The sequence below is a fragment of the Grammomys surdaster genome, unplaced genomic scaffold (assembly GCF_004785775.1).
Source record: "Grammomys surdaster isolate TR1022 unplaced genomic scaffold, NIH_TR_1.0 263, whole genome shotgun sequence".
In the NCBI taxonomy this organism is placed as follows: Eukaryota; Metazoa; Chordata; class Mammalia; order Rodentia; family Muridae; genus Grammomys; species Grammomys surdaster.
In genome coordinates, this window is record NW_021604704.1 from 371,221 (window position 1) to 394,281 (window position 23,061).

Below are 23,061 nucleotides of genomic sequence, written 5' to 3' on the forward strand. Positions count from 1 at the left end.
CAAAATTAAGTCAGTGTTATGCTATCAAACTGAGACTTTACTCTCCCTTCATAGAAAGGAGAAGATAGAATGGAAGTCTCTGCCATCATACTTGGAAATAGGACCTCAATGTTTTTGTGCAGGGATTTTTTAAATTTTAAAATAATTTTAATAATATAGTTTTATTCCTTGAAACTTTCATACAAATAATCTTTTTAATAAATTAATTTATGTATTAATTTATTTACTTTACATTCCAATTACTGAACCCCCCCCCTTTTTGGTCCCCCCTTACACTGTCCTCCTCTCATCTCCGCTCCCTGAATCCTTTTGATGTCATATCTAAGAAGCTATTGCTAAATCTAAGGGTATGACTGGCTTCTAGTCTATGACAGATAGGTGAGATTTGCCCAAATCCATATCCATGGAGTCTATATAACTTGGCACCAAGTGGGTGCTCACATGGTATTTATAGAAAAGATGACAACGTGGTAGGGCATTACTTGACTCTTGAGGAAAGTGGGCTTTATGTACAACCTGACCAGGGGCATGACTCTGAATGGGCACCAAGGTGCCTTACAAACTGAGAAAATGATCTGACCAAAGGGGAGGATACATGTGAACACTTTGTGAAGTAATGTGAGTCAAGTCAACAAGTGAAGCCTTCTAACAATGGCAAGGGCTTTTGGATTGTAGAAACCAGGATCCATGCAGACATGTATGAACCATTAGGAAAGCTCTTTAGGGGATGAGAGGCTGACTATGACTTAATCTTCATAGTATATTACCAAGAATATGGCCTGGTTCATTGACTATTCTGGCAGCTTGCTGAAAGAGACTATCAAGGTATTTCAGTATATGGCTTTCCACATTGCAGACCTCCTTAGATAGTCTATTCCAGTGCACCTGTCTTTCAAACTTGAACTTGGCTTCTTTTTTATGAGACTTCCCCAACTGTTCCTATCGATTGGTCCTCACACTCAGAAATGTACTCATCGCCTTGCTGGGAATAGCTTCCTATCTCTTCTCTGCCTGATTTACTTCATCCTCCAACCCCTGATTCATCTTTATCAACTCTTGGCATTACATGTGTCTTCTCTCTGTCCACATCACTAAAATCTGGTGGAAGCCAAGGTTTCACAATTAGGGGAATGTCAGCTGTGAAGAATTTTCCTTTATATTAATGATGATGAGAAAAAGATTTTGTTTTCTGTTTTGGTAAATGTAATTTTTAGTTAGGCTTCTGTGAAAAGCAGTGGCTTTCTTCTCTGAAGTAATTAAGTTTTTTTTCTGTTTTTCATTTTTTGCAAATAAGTAAAATAGTCCAATTAGCAAACCAATGTTCTAAATCTCCACTTACAGTAATCATTCTGAAATATTACAAATAGCATTGAATATTAGCTTTATTCTTTCTGCTTTACAAAGTTTTAAATTAATTAAAATAAACTGAATTTAAAATATGGCACAACTTTATGGATAGAGATTGCCCATAGTTACTTGATACTTCACATACATTTTTTTTCATGGGAAAATCTATTTATGTTGGAAAAGTAGTGTAAGAAAAATCAAAAAGAGTAACTTTGGCCATTTTTATTTACTATTACTGTCTTTTGTACTCACAGATAGGAAAGGAGAAATTTCATAGGTCTCAACATTGGGGCTTTTGCAACAATGTCAGGATGCTGGTGAGCGAGGATAAGCCTGGAATAGGTGGAGATCTGCTACCTGGGCAAAAGATAAAGCCTAAACACAGTGTATTTCCCAAAGGAGATGGACCCGATGCACCATCCTGGGTTGCTTTTGATAAGCAGGTAAGTCATATGACATTGGAGAAACATTCAAATTTCAAGTTTTACATGTAGATGTGAGAAAATAGCATCTTCAACATGTATATTTAAGGTTGTTTTCATTTTTGGTTTTTATACATGTAGCCTTCGTGCATAATATTTTTTCAGGTTTTTTAAGTTGACAAATAAAAATGTGCACAGTTGGCCCTCTGTGTCAGCGGGATCCATAGATATGGATTCAACCAACTTGCAATCCAAAATATTTAGAATGGGGTACATCTATGTTGAGTGTATATGGACCTTTTTGTTTGGTGTCATTCTCTAAACAATCTCCTTTGGCAACTAATTACATAGGATTACATTCCACTAGGTATCATCGGTTGTTCAGAGATGTGTTAGAATATAAGAGGCTTTGTGGAGGTTTTATACATACATCATTTATTTATATAAATAACTAAATAACATTTAATAAATAACATTTATATATATAAATGACTCCAACATCCTTGTGTATCTCTGGAACAAATTCCCTGCAGATACCAAGGGATGACTGTACATTTAGGATGTACAACATGTGTTTTTGAAATATGTACACATTGTGGAATAGCTAACTCAAGGAAATTAACATGTGTATTACTTCATGCTTTTCTGTGGTAAGAAGTTTTAGTTAGTGTATTTTGTTTTTAAAGACAGAGTATCACAATGTAGCCCTGACTGGCCTAGAGCTAACCATATACACTAGGTTCATCTCAAACACCACGTAGGCCAAGCTGGGCTGCCTTTGCTTCCAAAGTGCTGGATCAGAGATGTGAGTCACCATGCCCAGTTAAGAATACTTAAAATCTACTTTCTTGGTAAGTATATAATGCATTACTATTATCTGTAGTTGCTGTGTCATGTGATATATCTCCAGAATTTATTCTTTCTATCCAACTTTAGTTTTGTATCCTTTAGACAAGGCCACTCCCTGCCTAGCCTTGGTCAAAAAATAATTCAAGAGCAAAGGTATCCTAAACAAAGAAAAATTATCTTTGCTCTATTGTTTCTGAAGAGGCACTTTTGTTGTAGGGTATCAAATACTTATCTTTCCCAATTAGTGCTTATCAACCTTCATCTCATGTCTTTCTCTAGACAGGAGTATCGAAGAGTCAGGTCACCATGGCACTTTTACCATTAACTAATCTTGTATGTTCTAAATGAGGCATTAAACAGGAATTGAAAAAAATGTTTCCTTTGTTGCACACGAAATTAAGTTCTCCATCCCTAACTACTATAGTGTGAGGTGATAAGAATTTTTAAAGTAAAAGGAAGATGTACCATTATTAGTCAAGGCCTCAAACTCATTTATATGGAAAGGCTGGCCTTGGAGTACTGATCCTTCTGTCTCTGTCTTCTGAGGCATAGATTACATCTGTGCACCATTACACCTGGCTTATGAATTTGTAATGTTCATGTTTGCAGAGAATATACACAGAGATACAACCAATAGTTTAATAAATGGGGAATACAGTTTGTGTCTTTTCATCTATTTTTCTCTCTCCCACTCTAATGATGGAGACTGAACTCATGTTCTCAAACTTGTTTGGCAAGCACTCTGCCATTGATCAGCATTTTAGTATCTATAGCAGGGACAAAGATTAAAGGAAAGAAACCCAACGCGAGCAGTTATTTTTTATAGGGCATCATATAGCTATACCATGTTTACAACAATCCTGAATCACAGTTTCATGCTTTGTTTTCTAAAATGAACTTGTTATATTATTTTAGTCCCTCCCTGTAAATTGAAAAGAATTCAGGACTAGATAAAGAATTCAAATCACAATATGCTCAATTTTTCAAGTGATTATTTTTTAGTATGTTTTAACATGGATCATTTGGCAATACTTTGATTCTAATCAAAATGTTCTGAAATATGGTAGAAGTGACACATTCCCATATCATCTGTGATATTATATATCAGTTAAAACTCACGTTATTTGAAGCCCAGTTTTGATACTTGTAAGAGATGTAACAGACCACAGGGAGGCTTCTTTCCTGGGAAAGCAGCTTGGTTTTCAACATGGGCCAATATTTCTTTAAAATTTTTTTCCATGTCTGGTTCTGTGGTAGACTTAAAGCTCAAAAACAATTTCTGGGCTGACTGACTTGGAGCAATTATGCTTGGGTTCCTGCAATTCTGCATCTTATAGAATATTTAATTTCTAAGTGCCAAAGAAAAGATTCTATTTTTACTTTTTAAGAAAAAAGGAGTTTGTTGACAATATTTTTAATCCAACATTAAAAGAGTAATATAGCCTGCACCATTTGTTCTCTTGCATGTAACTTTGAAAATTCTCTTTATTTCATATTTTTCTCAATATTTAATATATGCTTTTGAAAAAATTTTTCCCTTCTGTAAGTACTTATAAAATTATTTAGAATATTTCATGAAAGTAAAATTATAGTAGTCTCAGACTGCATGAGTAAATGAAGAGCTTGCTCATTTCAGATCTGACTAAATGCAACATAATTCTTTTGTTTATTTTGTTGGTCAACAACAATTAAATATTCATTGAGCTTTAAATGAGATCCTAAGACAATGCGATATTAATGTGCCCTGACAAGATTGTGAGCGTCCCAGCAGATCCTGGTTAATACCCAGAGCAAATCATAAAGTGCTTCCTCCATTAATGGCTCAGCAAAACAAGTCAACATCTGTTAAGAATTTGTTTTCTTAAAATGAGACACTTTTAACATGTTATCAGCTTTTCAAATAGCTCTTAACCCCAGGAATATATGTAAGGTAATACTCTCAAGTAATACAAAGTAGAAGTGAATGCCTTCACTACTTTGGAGGCCATATTCAAATAAATTCAAGTAAATGTTATTGATGCCCACCCAGGTCCACATTAGGAAGTGTGTTCCCAGCCCATAGCTGCAGTAACAGTTTTTCCATACCTAAATCCTCTCTGGAGGATTGCCCATGCTGATAGAAGTTGAAGCACCCAGACACACCCCAGCCCTTCCCTAGGATCTGACAAGATTAATCAAAGCCAAGGGGTTCTGCTTCATTCCCTCAAGGTAAGCCAATTATATGGAATGTTCTAGGCTTCCTTGTGTTGTTAGGTGAGTGTTCAACCTGCTCTGTGAATGCATGCTTGCTTGGCTTATTTCACCTTCCTTTGGTGCTTTTATCCCATCCTTAAAAATTCCTCTCAAGATGTTGTACCAGTTCTGCCTCTCCTCTTGAGGTATCCAGTTGCTGCTGGTATACCAGCTTAGAGAGCACAGGGCAGAGTGGTTCCAGGTTCCACCTCTACTGATGAGATGTCTGGACACCACTGTTACACTTGCTCAGAGAGGACAGGACAAATCCAAAATGGGTGGGGTCCATAGTATGCTTTTTCTTTCCAAGAGTCATATGCTGCTGCCTGCCAGGCCAGGAGTGGGTAAAGTGGAGCCTTCTCTGAGAATGCTGTAAAAAATATGTAATTCCAAACTGGGGTTTCTACCCAGCCTTTGATCATTTAGTTCTCCAATAAAAGACACACACAAAACCTTTATATTTACAATAAGCCTTAAACGGCACAAGAGTTGAGCACGTATCTACCCTCTATGCTATTAGACTCTACTTTCCTATCGATAACCCTGAATTATTACTTACTATGTTTCATCTGGGCTGCTCCAAGTGGCCAGCCCTCAAGGCTACCGTTTTATGGCTCACCTAACTGATGGTGGCTTCTCTTTCCTCTTCTACCCTCTTCTCCTTATCCTCTAACCCCCAAGCCGGGGAAACCTAAACCCCACCTATGTCTTTCTGCCCAACTATTGGCTGTTGACATCTGAAATAATTTGGGGGTTGGAGGGGAAGGGTCACAGGTCTACATGAAGATTCCAGGTCTTGGGGGCTCATACCTAGCATTAAAATAGACAAGACCAAACCTCAAAAATTCTCCTTTTTAGTCCAATAAAAGGCTCCTTTTCTCTCAGATATAAATTGAATACAATTATAATAATTATGAAAAGTACAAGGTATAATATATATTTATAATGTCCAGTTCATTATATTTGCCAATTTAGATAAAGTATTTTCTCATCTATTCTAACTTAATGAGTTTATAATTCTATACCTCAATCATCTTTGATTTGATTTTCTTTTGTTTTTCTTTTTTTTCAAAATTTTTATTGGATATTTTATTTATTTACATTTCAGATATCATCCCCTTTCCCCATTTCCCCTCCCTAGAAACCCCTATCCCATCCCACTCCTCCTTTTTGCTTTTATACCATTTTAATTACGTGCATGTATTAAGGTCAGTTCTAGGTTGAGGGTCTAGCAATACAATAGATGCAAATAGTCAACGAACAAGCAAGACAATAAACACAAATAGTCAAAGAACAAGCAAGGTGTTAAACACAATTCTGTGAATACTCCCTTGATCACTGTTCCTAAGGGCTTATCAGAATGACTAAAGTATCTGAGCCTACATTCCTGTCCTAGCCCAAGGTCATTTTAATGTCTGAAGCCTACTTTCTTGTTCTAGCCTAAAGTTTAGATTCTTGTCTGAAATTACTTCTTTGTTGTAGCCTAATATTTAGATTCCTACCTGAAATTACTTCTTTGTTCTAGCCTAACGTCAGATTCCTGCCTGAAGCCTACTTCCTTGTCCTTGGCCCATGTCAGATTCTTGCCAAGCAACCCCAAAGGCTCTCAACCTCTCCCCCCACCTTTTTTTTCATTAACAAGACTGGAACTGGTTGTGGTGGCCCACACCAGTAGGATTTGCTGAAGGAGGCAGAGGCAGGAGGACCAGAAGTTGGAGGCCAGCCTGGGCTACACATCTTTGATTTTAACTTGTATTACCATCTGAAAAACATCTTAAATATAGAACACCTTCTTTAATGCTAAACACAAAAGTTTAATTTGAGACTGTATGTAGTCTTCAACCCTGTCAGGGATTTGAGAAGGAATAAATATTTGAATTTGTAGGAAGTGCAGGAAGGCAGCTTCCAAAATTGAAACAATTGGCAGGGACAGCTGACTGCCTGGAGAGTCCCCAATATTCCTTATAACTGCAGATAAAATTAGGGCATTTCATGCCCAGTGGCTACTGTGCCACAATCAAAGTAACTCCACATGGAGGTATTGATACTTATCACCTTCTTTGCAGTGGAATGGGGTACTATCAGAAGCAGATCTGTCTTGTGGTCCAAAGATCTTTTGATAATGAAGAATCCTTAAATGCCATATTCTGTGGCTCTCTGATGAATGTGAAGACCATCTATCTATCTATCTATCTATCTATCTATCTATCTATCTATGGTATAACTGAATTTTTAAACATTGATTATTTTTAGCTATTTGCTATTTTAATAACCTTGAAAACATTTTATTGTAATTAACTAAATAAGAATCTAATATGACCATGATTTTGACTATCTATTAACTTGCATTACTTAATTATTCTAAACAGTTTGTAATAGCAGCTATTAAAAGGACTGGGTCTGAGCCTTACATTATTAAATCAGTAGTATTGGCACAATATCTATCTAAGAATAATAAAATTAACTTAAAAGTTTGTATCAATATACAAATATTTATACCAATGGAACCTTAAGCCAGTATCAATATATAAATTCTGTACCAATGCAAGAAAATATAACTTCAATTCTGCACCGAAATATGAATATCTCTACCAGTGTAAGATAATAGCTATAAAATGCTTTTGTTTACAAGTATATTTAATATCTATCCACATTTGTCTAATTTCTTATCATATTAGTATATCCCCTTTTTTCTTTTCAACCCCCTTCCCTTCACCTAAGAAAGAAAGAAGGGTAGCGAAGAGAAAAGGAATGATAGAAATCCCTGAGTCTAAGATGTATATTCACTTTCCTCTCTGTCCAAAAGTATTATTTGTAAGTTATCTCTTAAAATTACAACATATCTATAATTCATAAAATGACCAAAGCCATCCATCTCAACTTAAGGGATTGGGAAGATGGTCTTCTCATAATTGCTTCCTGCTGAATTGGGGTGAAGAATTCCTGTTTGGGGCCCAAAAGGAAATTTAAAAATGGTAAAGTCAAAATAAAGCTAGCTGGTATTATTTGCTGTCCAGTCTTTATGGTCTAAGAAAGTTCAGGGCTCAACTGAAGTCCTTACTGCAACAGTCTGAAAGGCTGGATGAACCAAGATCATTGGTGATTAGCCACCATTTCTGAAGCTGTTCTTGAAACAAGTCTCTGGAAACAGCATAAGTTGAAGCAGGATCAGGCAGGGAGTTGGAACAGCAGGTCATTTCCGCATCCCCTAAAGTGAATCTTGTCAAGGCTGCACTCTTGGTATTTCATTCTGCAATATATAAACTTACAACCAATATTTAGTTCTTTAATGATATCTGAATGGAATGTGCAATGCACAGATCAGTTAAGGATGATTTTTTTTCTCTTTTTGTGAGTAGGTGAAAGACAACTGTCTTTTTAACCAGGTAGTTTGACCAATAAACAAATTATAATATAATTCTTTATTCATGCCCCATGAAAGGATGGCATGATGAATTTTGAGGACTCTGTAGCCAACAAGATACATTTGCTATGTATAGCTGAACTTCTGGCTGGAGACATTTTTATGTCTCAGTCAGTTTTAAAGTTGTTCCCATGTAGAGGGATCAACAAATCATGTTACCTGACCTGTTTGGTCCTCTTGATTTTTTTCATTCTTGTTTGCAGCCAAGATCTTCAGGGGGTCTTTCTCTATCAAATCTGATCCTTATTACTTTGGAAGGAGTCCAAAGTCCCTTTTTTCCCTTTCCTGTTTACACAAATACAGAGCCCCTCTCCCCAAATAGCATATCCTTGGTTCTATAACTGGAAGTCATCAAAAGTATAGATTGATTCAATTTAGCAGCCTCTTTTTTATTTAGGTCTGCTCTACTTTTATCTCTGAAATAGAGGATTTGTTATACCATTATAACCACTGAACTTATAACCATCTTCATTTTAATAATTAAAACAAAACCAATTAAAATTATTATTATTATTATTATTATTTATTAAGATAGGGTTTCTCTGTATAGCTCAAGCTGACTTGGATTAGTTTGTAGATTAGGTTGACTTCAAGCTCACAAGAAACCTGTCTTTAGCTTTGTCTCCTAAGTATTGAGATCAAAGGCCTGGTTTTATTCATTCAACCATGTATTATTAAAACATTTTTTTAAAAAAACATTTTTTACTGGCTTGTTTTGTATGTCAACTTGACACAAACTGGAGTTATCACAGAGAAAGGAGCCTCCCTTGAGGAAATGCCTCCATGAGATCCAGCTGTAAGGCATTTTCTCAATTAGTGATCAAGGGTGGGAGGGCTCATTGTAAGTGGTGCCATCCCTGAGCTGGTAGTCTTGGGTTCTATAAGAAAGCAAGCTGAGCAATCCAGAGGAAGCAAGCCAGTAAGTAACATCCCTCCATGTCATCTGCATCAGCTCCTGCTTCCTGACCTGCTTGAGTTCCAGTCCTGACTTCCTTTGGTGATGAACAGCAGTGTGGAAGTGTAAGCTGAATAAACCCTTTCCTCCGCAACTTGCTTCTTGGTCATGATGTTTGTGCAGGAATAGAAACCTGACTAAGGCACATTTACATCAATTTGTATTTATATCTCCCTTCTATTCTTAAAAACATATATATCAACTTCTATTTATTTATTTCTTCTTTGGAAATTAATATTTCTGGATAAAGATATATTCCCTTCCTCTTTATATAAATTGAATTAATATCCTTTTCTATATTTAACTTCATTTTAGATCCCTTCTATTTACTGTATAAGCCTATTCTCAGGCCAACATATATGTGTCATGTGCTTAAGGTAGTGTTGCCATGTTAATTCATTTTATTTTCTATAATTTTTTGATTGCAAGAGTCACGCAGCCTTGCATTCTGCCTTCTGAGCAGCAGGACTTTGTCTGCTTCATTGTACAGCATCTATGTAATTAAGCTGCATCTCTAAGGCAGCATAGAGCAGCATTTGAGGTCTTCCTCAGGCTGAAGTCTGAGCCTGCTGCTTGGGGTGTTGTTTGGTTTGGGGGCACAGCTGTGTCTTAGATTACCCCATGAATCTCAGAATCATGTGTGCCAAATCCGTATATTTCCTAGTCCCAAACCCCGAGCATCTTGGGGAAAAACTGTGTGGCTAAGAAACTAATTCTCTGTGTTTTCTATCTTAAATGGACAGAATATGTTTTCCATCCAGGAATCTGAAATTATTATTTTTTTTATTTTTTGCCAGACTTTGAGGTGCCAATGTGTTGTAAAAAATTGTAATCCCAAACTGGGGTTTCTACCCAGCTTTTGACCATCTAGTTCCCTGATAAATCACACACACACAGCCTTTATATTTACAATAAGCCTTAAACAGCACAAGAGATGAGCACATATCTACCCTCTGTGCTATTAGAGTCTACTTTCCTATCCATAACCCCGTGTTATTACTCACTATGTTTCATCTGGGCTGCTCTTAACGCCAACTGGCCAGCCCTCAGGGCCATGTTTTCATGACTCACCTAACCCATGGTGGCTTCTCTCTCTTCCTTCACCTTCTCCTCCTCCTCGAAGCTCCCCTCAGACTCCAAGGCTGGGAAAGTTAAACTCCACCTTTGTCTCTTCTGCCCAGATATTGGCTGTTGGTATCTTTATTTACTAATTAGAAATAATGTGGGAACAGGGTCATGAGGTCTATGTGCAGACTCCAGGTCTTGGAGGCCCACACTTAGCATTATAATAGACAGCAAGTCTAAATCTCAACTAGAATCTTAGTGTTACAGCCTATTTAAATAAGCAAAGGCCTTCTCTGACTATCTTTAATGAAACAGCTCTCTGACATAATCTTACCTTGTTTGTATTTCTTTACTGGGAATGGGTTTGCAAGACATCTACTTCATTTGGGATGAACCAAAGGTTTTAAGTTTTGGAGGGAAGGACGTGAGAATATCCAGGGAGGGGAAAGGTTGTTAGCTGAAGGATAAGGCTACTGAGATGCCTCATTAGCATGTAGCATTCCAGGTGCTGAGTAAGTGACTGACTACATATATCCACCTGGTTGGGTATTGCCTAGTTATGTGCTCTGAGGCAAGCATGGAAACAAGGAGGGAGTTAGCTCTACTCCTGCTGGTCTCAAGTTTGAGATTTATGGGATTGCTCCACCTCACCAGTTCTGTGCTGGTTCCTCTGGTGCGATGGTCCACATGCCCCACAACAGAGAACCTCTGTTTCAGGGTCCTCTTTTGTCTGTCCCAGCTTAGGATAACATTACAGTTTTATCTGTGATTCTAAAGGTGACCATCAAAATACTCTGGTTAGATAGATCATCACCTGACCAGTAAAGTTCTACTTGCAGTCACTAAAAAGAGTCAGTATGTGTTATCCTACATGGTCCCTGCTGTGAATACATATTGCCAGTCACCCTTCATTCATACGCACTTGATTATTTTACAGGTGGAATATCAGCTTTATCCAGGCTGAAAATGTGACTATTTAAAATTGTTTACCGTATAGCTGTGTTCCTTGTTTCTTATAGCTATGGCTCTTTGTGCCACTCATTTCATCCAGTCAGTGGTGCATATTACTTCTTGCTAATGACATATGTGTTAAGGTTTATTGGATGGGCTTTTGGGACCATTATTGTTTTTATAGTGAAAAAAATCAGGCTCAGGTGGTATGATTTTCCTATTTTCACCATTTTCTTGTTTGTAATTACTGCATAATTCGTCGACTCTAGTAGCCACTCTTTGACTATGGTAGAAATAAATTGACCCTACATCCATTTTGATATCATAGAGATACCACGTCAATCCTAGACTGACTTTCTCTACACTTAAGTGAGAAAAATCAGACCCTAGTTCAGAAGTTCTCAACCTATACAAGCATTTGGAAATGTGGTGGAGGTATTCTGATTCACCACAAAGCATAAAGAGTAAGGTTATACTAGAATAAGTTGAGAGAGGTACTTGTTTTGAGTTCTCCATGTAGGTTGATCCCCAAGTTAAGCAATTATTCTGGATAATATTTGCTATAATGTATTTAAGAATTAATGCAAAAATGTCATGATTAACAAAATAACTTATTAAATAATGGTAGGATCAATAATTGTGTCATGTGATCCACACTGAACCTGAAGTTAAAAGCTTAGTAGTGTTGATTTTTTTCTTCATTTTTAGCATTTCTATATTTGTTCATCAAGAATTTTTACATTAATTTTGAAGTTTCAAACTGCCTAATTTGTGGGCTAGTAGTTACTAAGAGGTCTGCTACTAATGACTGTCTAGGTGCCAAAATGCATGTGAAGCAGGAAACCCTGTACAGCACAGAATCACTTTACCTAAAATGCCAGCCATGCTTCTGTTGAGAAAGCCATTTGTTTTAAAACCCTTAGTACTGGGACAATTGATGCAAATAGCTAAAACAATTTTGCTTGATACTTCCCCCCTCTGAAAAGGCTATTGATGTCATTGATTTTAGCTAAGGAAAAGAAGGCCATCATATGCCAAGTTCAAAGTCAGGTTGCAACACAGAACATGAAAAGAGCTAAGCTTGTTGGCTAGGGCATGCAGTGTCAGCCACTCAGATGGCTAAGGCAGGAAAACAATAAGTTCAAGACCTGCCTGGAAAATAGAGTAAGTTCAAAACCAGCTTGGGCAAGTTCCTGAGACCCTGTCTCAAAATGAAAAAAGAAAAAGAAAAAAAAAGGAAAGAAAGCAAGAAACAACAACCAACCAACCAACCAACCAACCAACCAACCAATCAAAAAACAGGGTTAGGTATATAGTAGAACATTTTTTTAACATAAGTGAGACCCTAGATTCAATTCCCAGTACTAGAAACAAAAACAAACAAAAAAAAATGTTTCTCAAACCACAAAATGCGTCGTTCACTCTTAATGGTTCCCAGCTATCACCTCAGTACCTTCATTAAGAAGAAGCAGAAATAATTGTAGTAAATATGTAAATAAGTAATCATACATTCATAAGAAGTGCTAGGATCTGAGATTGAGTGTTCGAAGCAGTGGTCCTAGTGTCATGGACCATTAACTATCTGTGTGCTTGTAGCTTAGTCACACTACCTCTTGGGGCATCGGCTGCCTTGATTTCATGCACTCTGGCCCTCTAGACATGTGTTCATGCTAGAACAGGGCCTAGGGTTTTAATTATATCAGTATTAACCAATGTGTGTAGGTTTTAGCAATGTGTGATATGTTGTAGTTGGATATTAATATATATAATCCTATGGTTAGCTGCTTTTATAAAAAGTCAAAATATTTAGAAATGTGTAGATGACTAAATGCTTTTATATGACTTTTATCTGGATGTTAAGCACCATTTACATTGACTATACAATTATGTTCTCATTTCTTTTCTTTTTGCAATGGCAGCTAGTTAGCATAATTTATTTGCTATTTCATAAATGATTTTATTATAGAAGGTACCAGGATAAAGGTTGATCTTATATACATGGATTTAAAAGTACTATTTCATTTATTTCTATTTATTAAAACATAATTATAGTTAAAACTACTGACCACTGAATTAGAATTTTAATTACTTCCCATTAATTGACCTTTAATTGAGTTAATTAATTAATTGAGTTAATTAGTTAATTAATTAATTTGAGTTTATAGTGAGCTAATTACATAGTATTTTATGAATCTTTCTACTTTGAACAATATAAAAAAAATTCAGTCTCTTGGGTCACCTTGATTTTCTTTGTATTCATGTGCTTGAATAGGTTTGTGTATGTGTATGTGTGTTCACACACACACACGAGAGCACATGTGTAAAAGTCAGGGGTCAACCTTGGGTATGGTTCCTCAGGAACTGTCTACCTTGGTTTTTGAAACAGTTTCTCACTAGCATCTGGAATTCAATAAGTAGGTTTGGCTGACTGGCCATCAAAACCTCAATGATCCCTGTTTCTGTCGCCAGTGTGTGCCACCATGCCTGGTGTTTTATGCTAGAGATAGAACTCAGGGTGTTGTATATGATCGTCACTTCGTTCACTGAGCCCCTAACTTAAAAAGTAAGCAAGTTAGTTTCTTATTCCTTTCTTAGCAGGCATTAGAAAAGACATAAGTAAGATTGGAGTTTGTGCAGGGGCTGTTGGGGAGGGCTTATTGAAAAGAAGAGTTGTTTTGGATTAGATATTATCAGGAAGCTGGAGTACTTTCATGATTGAGCACATGTTAACATATCTCTTTGACAGAGAGATCAGACTAGAGAGAGGCTATTGTTGTAACTGGGAGAAAAACTGCTGTGAACCAGAAAATGGGGAGTTTGACATTTTTGGGGGGTCTAGGATATCATTTATTTTGTCTGTGTTTCATACATGATTATGGAGTTGTCTTGGTATTTCTTTATCCATCATAGTTACAGGTTGGCCCTGTCTGGTGTTGTTGATTAAAATTATTTTTGATCCCCAGGGTAACACCAGGCCAGCTGGCAGTATTAGGTAAGCAGGCCTTGGGGGCTGATTTTCTTTTCTAGTCCAGTACCAGTCAAACTTCCAAATTCTTCTGCAGGGGGATTTAGGACTAGTTAACTACATCAAAGTTCCACACAATTAACAAAGAACAATGCATAAATACAGATTGCAGGAATTTTCTCTAAAGTCAATTTAGGTATATTGTAAAATATAATCAGTGTATCAAATTAAAAGACAGTTATACCTTGAAAATTGTCAGGTACTATACCTTTAAGCTGCACCTCGAATTGCAAATGGAATCTTTTCCATAGGTTTATGTAATTTTTAAATTATCTGATTGCTGTTAGAAAGATTTTATAGGAGACCAATATGTATAATTATAACAGTGTAATTGCAGTATATTGCCATCTAATTCCCATGTTTTACTCACAATTATATAAATCTTTAGCTATTTAGCTTTAGAGAAGAAATCAAAAGGCCTGTCTGAAGTCAAACATGTGATATCCCAAATTCTCAACTATTCATTCCACATTTATCATTAAGAGTAAAGCACATAATTACAGTCTTTAAATTTATGTTAAAATGAGTTTCCAATTTCATTATGCAATGTGGGTTTCTTTAATCTTCTTTTGAAATTCAGAAGTCATTTAATTAAAAAGTATTCTGAAAACTAGAATAATTCTTTTTGGAATTAAAAGAATGAGATTAATAAATGAGTATTTTACCAAAGAAGAGTTTCCCTCTTTTCTTTATAACCTAGAAATTGATTCCTTGACAAAATGTTAAAACCTTTACCATAGGTCTGTGCTCAGAAAAAAAAAGAAAGAAAATTTATTTTTATTACGATATGTATATGCTTTTTTAAAAAGGTTATTTTTATTTTTAATTGTTTGTGGGAGTGCTGTGTGTGTGGCTTCAGTTCCCCATACAGGGGCCAGAAGAGTGTGTCAGATTCCCCTTGAGCTTACAGATGGCTTACAGCCTGAAGTGGTGCTGTAAAAACCAAACTTGAATCTTCTGGAAGAGCAGTACAACTAAGCTCTTAATCACTAAGCTGTGTCTTTAGTTTCAGGTTTTTTTTTGTTTTGTTTTTAAACAACAGGTCATAGCTTATTCTCATTAGCCTAAAGTCCTTTTAAGTGCTTTTAAGCTGAAATATTAGTACCTATCAGCATATCCCTATTAGAATGGCTATAATTTAAGAAGAATGACAATACACTCCTGGTGTGATACCACCACTTTAAAAGACAGTTTGGTAGCTTTTAAAATAGACATATACTTACGATGTGACCAAATCACTTCACTCCTACATACCTATCAAACTAAAATTGAAACTCATATGCCAAAACACACATATGCATTTTATTTTTATTTTAAAAAGATTTATTTTATGTATATGATAACCATGTGCATTCCATGCACTCTCAATGGCCAGAAGAGGGACTTAGACCTTCTGGAATTAATTACAGATGGTCATGAGCCCTCATGTTGGTACTGAAAACTAAAACCAGATCCTCTGCTGTGGGAAAAAACTCACGCGTGGGCGGCGGGCGGCGGCTATGGCTAGCGCGACAGCAACCTGCAGGCCGGAGCAGAAGCAGCCTGTGGGGGCGTGGTGGCAGACAGCAGTGGAGGAGCGGCCCCCGACAGCAGCGCACCTGTCCAGGAGGCTTTTCCTGCAGCGTGACTGATGGTATAGCTTAAATAGAGATCAGACCAGGTTTCAGGGCCCTGGGTTCTGGGGACGTGGCCAAACACCTGCAGTCTCCGGGTTCCAGGCCCATGTCAACCCAAGACGTCCTTCTACAGCCCGACACTCTGCAAGAGCAGCAAGTACTTTTAACTGAAGAGCCATTTCTCTTCACCCCTCCATATTTTTTTTGCGTGTGAATTTTTATAAAATTTTGTGTATGTGCATGTGTATATATGCAGGAGTACATATGTCTGTATAAGTGAATGTGCACGTGTGCATGTGCATGTGGGGGCCTCTGACATCATTCCTCAAAATCCAGCCACATTTTTTTGAAGCAGGGTCTCTCACTGGAACCTGGAGTTCACCTACTCATCTAGACTGGCTTGCCAGTGAGCTCAAGGGATTTTCCTGGCATCAGTTGTCCAGCCTTGGAATGATAAATGTCCTCCATGTTTAGCTATTTTATGTGGGTTCTGGGGGATGAACTCAGGTCCTCATGCTTGCTCAGCAAGTACTTCAAAGACCTAATCATTTCTGCAGCCCCCACTTAGGGACTTTTACAACTGCATGATTTACAATAGCTAAACCAGGCAATAACACAAAAATCTATTCACTTAAAATGGATTAACAAAATTATTCGGCAATATAAACTCCTGAAGAATGCCAAGACATAAGTGAACCCATAAAAGCATACTAACTAAAAGGAACCAGATATAGAAGTCTTCATAGTGTACGGTTCCACCTACATGAAATTCTAGAAAAGAAAATACATAAGAAAAAGCAAATCAGACCTTGTTTGGGGCATGCAGGGGGAAACATTTCAAGGGTGATAGGAATGTTCTAAACTAGATTATCCTAAACTAGATCATGTGAATCATTATATAGCACTATAAATTTATAAAAAGTCACTGACTGACCATTGTAATTGTAGGGAGTAAATTTTATGGTATATAAATGACAGCTTAACGGTGGAAGGACTGGAGAAGCAGAGGGAGATTGTAACCCCATAGGAAGAACATCAGCTGGCCAAACCATCCAGAGCTCCCAGGGACTAGACCACCAACTAAAGAGTACACATGGAGGGACTCATGATGCCAGCTGCATATGTAGCAGAGGATTGACTTGTCTGACATCAATGGGAGGGGAAGCCCTTGGTCCTGGGGATGCTGGAGGGGTGGGGTGGGATACTGTGGGTACTTGGGGGCACACCCTCATGGAGGCAAAGGGGAGGGAAGAGAGGGAGGTTGTGGGATGGGGAGCTTGTGGAGGCATAACTGGGAAGTGGGATATCATTTGAGATATAAATGAATGGAATGATAATTTTTTTTTAAAAATGACAGCTTAATATATGGGTTTGTCCCACAAAAAAAAAATACTATGTACTTGGTGACTTAAAAACAGAGTGTATTTTCTCAGGGGTTGAAGAGATAGCTCAGAGGTTAAGAGCACTATCTTCTCGTCCAGAAATCCTGAGTTCAATTTCCAACAACCACATTGTGGCTTGTAATCATCTCTAATGAGTTCTGATGCCCTCTTCTACCATGCAGGTGTACATGCAGACAGAACACTCAAATACATAAAATAAATAAATAAATCTTAAAAAAAACCAACAAAACCAAACTGTATTTTCTTCACAGTTCTGGAGGTTGGAAGCCAAATGTCAAAGTGGGTAGGGTTGGGTCCTCTTGAGACTTGCCTCCTTGTCTGGGAGATCACCACCCCTGACCCCTGCTACTTCTCAAATGGTTATCCACTGTGTGTGTGGACTTTTTAAAAATATAAAACCCTGCCATTTGTTGAAATAAACTTCAGGCTAATGTATATTTTGCTCTGTGGTTGTAATATATAGAAGTTATGGTTACTTCTATATTTTCCACTTCTGATTTTAAACCAGCCAAAGGTTTATTTTAAACATTTAAAATTATTGAAGATTTTGACTTTCTATTTGAATACTAATAGTGGGAAATAGTACAAATACTGTGAATTTTATGTGAACCATATTCCTGATTTTAAAAATAATTTTGAAGTAATATTGGACTCATGAAAAAAAGCAAAACAAAATGGTACAGTGAATGTGCCCTTTCTTCAGATTTCCGTAACAGTGACATTTTATTTAACCATAATAAGAAATCAAGACACCTCAATTTCTTTCAATAGTTCTCATGTCCTCTTCACTTAGTCTTTCTCCATTTAAAAGAATTTACTCATTTTACAACTTTTCAGTTTTCCTCTTTTAGATTTATATATTTTATGTGTTTTCCCAGCATTTACTTATAGATAACATGTTTATACCTTGTTTCTACAGAGGTCAGAAGGCACCCATTCCCCTGGAACTGGCATTACACATGGTTTTGAGCCACTATGTGGGTGCTAGAAAACAAACACGGATCCTCTGCAAGAGCAACAAATGTTCTTAACTACCAAGTCACCTCTTTAGTTCATCATTTTGTTTTTTATGTGTATGGATGTTTTGCTTGTACTATGTGTATCTTTGTACTGCTTATATGCCTGGTACCCACAGAGGCCCAGGTATTAGAACCCATGAAAGTGGAGTTTCAGATGATTATGAGTTACCAGGTAGATGCTGGGAATTGAACTTGGACCCTCTGGAGTAGCAGCCAGTACCCTTAACTGTTTAGCTATTTCTCCAGCCCAAAGATTTATCTTTATTATTTTTAATTATGTATCTATGTGTAGGTATGTGCATATGAGTGCAGGTGCCTGTGGAGGGCAGAAGAGGACATTGGATGCCCTGGAGTTGGAGTTAGAAGTTGTTGTGAGCCATCTAATATATATGCTATTATCTAACATCTGCACACAAGCAGTGCTCTTAGCTGTTGAGCCATATCCCCATTCCCCTCCTCCAAATTTTTCTGAATTCCTTCACTATAGCTTACTTTTGTCTGTTCTTGCATTTCACATAAATGGAATCTGGAGTCAGACTTATGTAAGTTGTGAAATATAAATTTGATAATATAATGTATTTGATAATATGATGATGTATAAAAATCAAATATAACAAATTCACATGATAGTCTACCATGAAAGATTTCTGAGTGTCTTTACTGTGGGTTTTAGTCTTCTGAATTGATAGCCCAATTTTTAAACATGTAATTATGTTTCCCCCAAATACATTGATGCTCCTATCTCCTTCAGAGGTTCTTTGAAGCATTTGAAGAAGTTTAAACTGTCCATATCTTTCCATTTATTTTAATTATGCTCTTTTATTTACCTTGTTTGGGCATTGTCTCATTTTCATTGTTGTTTCAATATTTGTTCCTTTGGGGTTTTCATTTTGAGAGGGGGGGAGAAAACATGAATAAGAGGAGTCGAGGGTGGGGAAAAATAAGATCCAAATATACTGTCTGAAAACATTTTTAAATAAAAACAAAAAATACCTGTTTTGAGTAGGACATTCATTGTGTTATTCTGTGTGACAAAAAGTATTTTTTGGTAATGAGTATTCCATAGAAAGTTTATTTTTGTTGCCTTATTCTGCATATTTAATTTTGATTGCTATACACCCCCATTCTCTTCTACAATTCTGTTTTTCTTTTCTGCTGTGCATTCTCTTACCCCTACTTTTCTTCCTTCTACTTGCATACCATGTATTACCTTCCTCATCCATGCTGTAAGCCTTCATTCCCATCCTTCATGGACCCCTTCCTAGTTTCCTTTAAGGGTGGATAAAGCCATGCATCACTTTTGTAAACCTTTTATCAAAAATACAAAGAAATGAATGAGTAAAGCTGTTCATTCTAGAAAATGACTGCACATTATTTAAAGGTACCCAGAAATATTAATTTTTGTTTTTTTCTTCCATGTGGCTCCATTTCCTTGGTTTTTGTTCTTGTTATTTTTGCGTTTTGTCTTTTTGTCCTGTGGTTTTCATTTCTTTGTCCCTCTTACCTCTGGCCATGTTCCTATTTTCTTTTCTCATTTAGTAGTCTCTCTCTCTCTCTCTCTCTCTCTCTCTCTCTCTCTCTCTCTCTCTCTCTCTTCACTCTATTAACATTTATTTGCATCTCTTTCCATCTCCTAACCATGAAAATCCTATTTAACTTTCTTCCTTTTTCCCTAATATGTTTTCCTGTTTGGAGATTTGGAGTGGCTGGCTGCTTTTTTGGAGAACATTATTACCATCATCACTATCAATAATATTATCAGAGTCATTGCCTTTTGTTTTACTTCCAGATTTGGAGCTTGGGTGCATATGTCTCCTGCAGTGGAGCATTATCAGAAATTAACTCCACATCCAGTGCTTGGGGGTTGGAGTTGATCCTTTGGAAACTTTATCTTTCTTGACTCTAAGTCAGCCAGAGTGAGGCTTGGAATCTAGATTTACCATCTTGGCCACATTTTAAATCTCTGTTGTTTTGTTTCCTCATCTATTCATTGCAAATGACAGAATTTACCTTAGAGTTTCTTTGAACATCAAATGGATAATGGTTATCAAACATCCAGCCCATGCTAGTAGTCATGGAGAATTAATTTCCATCCTTTGTCTCAGGCTTGCTTTGTTTCCTTACAGGGTTAGAAGGTCAGTGTTCCTAGGGAGCATAAAGTAGACACTGCCCAGGCTATCACCCATGTTGCAGGATATTTTCCTTTGAAATCAATTACAACATATAACAAAACAAGTCTACAGATTGTGCCACTAATATCATTGTGTTCTACCAAGAAGCCATTAAGCCATCCACATGGTACTGTTCCCAATTATTCTTCTATGTACTATTTTGACTCAGGTTATTACAGATAGTTTATTAAATCTTCTAGTATTTAAGCAGGAGGGTTTATGATGTTTTATTTTGTTTTAACAATTACTTAATGTCTTTTAGGAAGAATGTCAACACCTACATACCTGTTTTCATTATTCTAAATTAAGAGCAATCAGACTGACAGCCATGCTAACACTCTGAGTGTGCAGAACTTGTACAGATTTCATACCACGGTCATTTGTCTAGCTTAAGGCAAATTAATATAGCTGTTTTGTTTAATCATAATGCTATTTCTTTTGCAACCCATCCTGGTTTCTCCTTTCTGCTCTTGCCACAAAATATTTTCTAAGGGGATTAATTTTTCTACAGTTGCTTCTACTCGGTGATTTTACAGGTGATTTTACCTGACTTTACAGGGCAGTTACTTTGGCATTTATGTTTCAAAAATAGGTAAAACCCCTATATGTTCCATTCTAGTTGAATTGACCTTTATTAAAGCTTTGCTTCTCACTGATATGTAATGGGGACACTACTGTGTGTTCTCAGCTTTCTCTTTACTATATATTACCTGTGCAGGAAATTTGCCCTTCTCATTTCACTTTGTCCTCTTCTCCATTCCTTAGGGGTTCCTCTGAGTTTTTCAGTTGAGATTTTCTTTAAAACATATTTATTGATTCTCTGGGACTTTCACATCTTGTACCTTGATCATACTCATTTCCATAGTCCTTTCCTGTCCAGCCCTCCTTATAACCACCCCCCCCCGAAGTAAAAACAAAAATAAGGGGGAAAAGCCCAATTTGTGTTGTCTATATTCACTGGAGCATAGTCAAACTCTTACTGGCCTGCTCCTTAAATAGAATTGACTCCTTCTCCTCTTGGACCCTTCAGAACCCATCAATGTGTAGGGCTACCCTTCAGCACCTCTGTCACACTTTTTCAGAGTTCTCTTCGGTGGATTCCTGTCTATGCTGTTGCTTTGGGGGGAGGGTAGAGGGGCCTTCTATGTCCTTCCCTTTCAGCAGTGAATCTGCAGCAAAAGTATCCCCCATGATCTTCACAGCAGGATAATGGACTTTCTGGCAACAGCACAAACCATGAACATGTTCATTCATAATTTTAGGATTGGAAAATATAGAAAGAAACATGGTGATGAGGCTTGAATCAGAAAAGAGGGTAAGGGGCTGGAGAGATGGCCTGATAGTAGCAGTTAAGGTGTTCCTGTAGAAGGCCAGGATTTAGTTCTTGGCATCCACACCAGGTACTTACAACTGCTTCTAACTCCAGTTCCAAGGGACCCACAGCCTCTTCCTGCTCTCTATGGGTACCAGGCATCAATATGGTACACATACATGAATGTAGGTAAAGCATTTATACACATAAAGTAATATTTAGAAGATAGGAAAGGTCTTTTGTGGGGTATATATGTGGAACATCAATTGGATCACCTTTTAGGTTTTGCTTTTCAGCAGTCTAAGGAAAGATAAGACATCTTTTCCCACTGCTGTTAGTTGTCAGACCATTTGGCTGAGACACTAATACAATAGTGAGACTCAACTACACTGGCTTGACTTCCTATCAGAGTGCTAACTCAGTGCATAAGGCTCATGTTTAAACATAGTACAATCACTATTACCTGTTAGCTACCAGTTGACTTTTGTCCTCTCTTGACTTCCTCTGAAAGTTCTCGTTTATTAGTCTTTCTCTGACTGCTGCCACCACTCCACTGTATTTCAACCAAGACTAGCCTCCTCACAGACATATCTCTACTGTCAACCTGATTCTCTTTTCCTGTTACATAATCTGCTACAGGTAACTGTAGAATCCTTTAACTTCCTTTGCATGGCCCAGGGATCTTTCAGTCCTTTTTACCTTTCTAGTCTGGTCAATTCTGTTGCCTGGTTCCACTCAGCCATTAGGTGCACAGGATGACTTGAATTTGTAACCCAGTTACAGAACACATTCATGCTCCTGGAACATTGCATATTGTTTCCGTTGTTACCTGTGTCTTTCTTGATCTTCTGTCCCTTTCGAAGATCCACTTTGTGATGTTTGTTTTTGATACTTTTAGATATAGCACTCCCCCATACTATCATTTAAAAATGCATTTGTTTGTTTAAATAAAATTTATTATTTTAAAACTTATTTGTGGGTATGTGTACACGTATGGAGGTCAGGGGACAACTTGTGGGAGGGGGTTCTCTCCTTTTACCATGTGGGTCTCAGGATTCCAACTTAGGTCATCAGGTTTGGCCATAAGCATCTTTTCCGACTTTGCCATTTCACTGGCTTTCTTATACAATCAGTGCATTTTCTCAAACCCCAATAATAATTTTTGCATCCTCCACTGAGCAAGTGTAAGTAGAGCTTTTGTGCTAGCCCAAGAGATTTGGCTAAGTCTCCTCTCAACTGTCTCAGTCTTTTTTTTTTTAATTTTAATTAA

The 23,061-nt window shown here is 37.1% G+C and overlaps 1 protein-coding gene across 1 annotated transcript in view; it reads left to right on the forward strand.

Moving 5' to 3' along the window:
• The window catches only part of Efhc2 (EF-hand domain containing 2), a 172,513-nt gene that overhangs the window by 23,182 nt on the left and 126,270 nt on the right, over positions 1-23,061 (forward strand). The window contains exon 3 of the mRNA XM_028776029.1: positions 1,602-1,790. Coding sequence (XP_028631862.1) covers positions 1,602-1,790 — 189 coding nt within the window. The remainder of the gene's footprint in view (positions 1-1,601; positions 1,791-23,061) is intronic.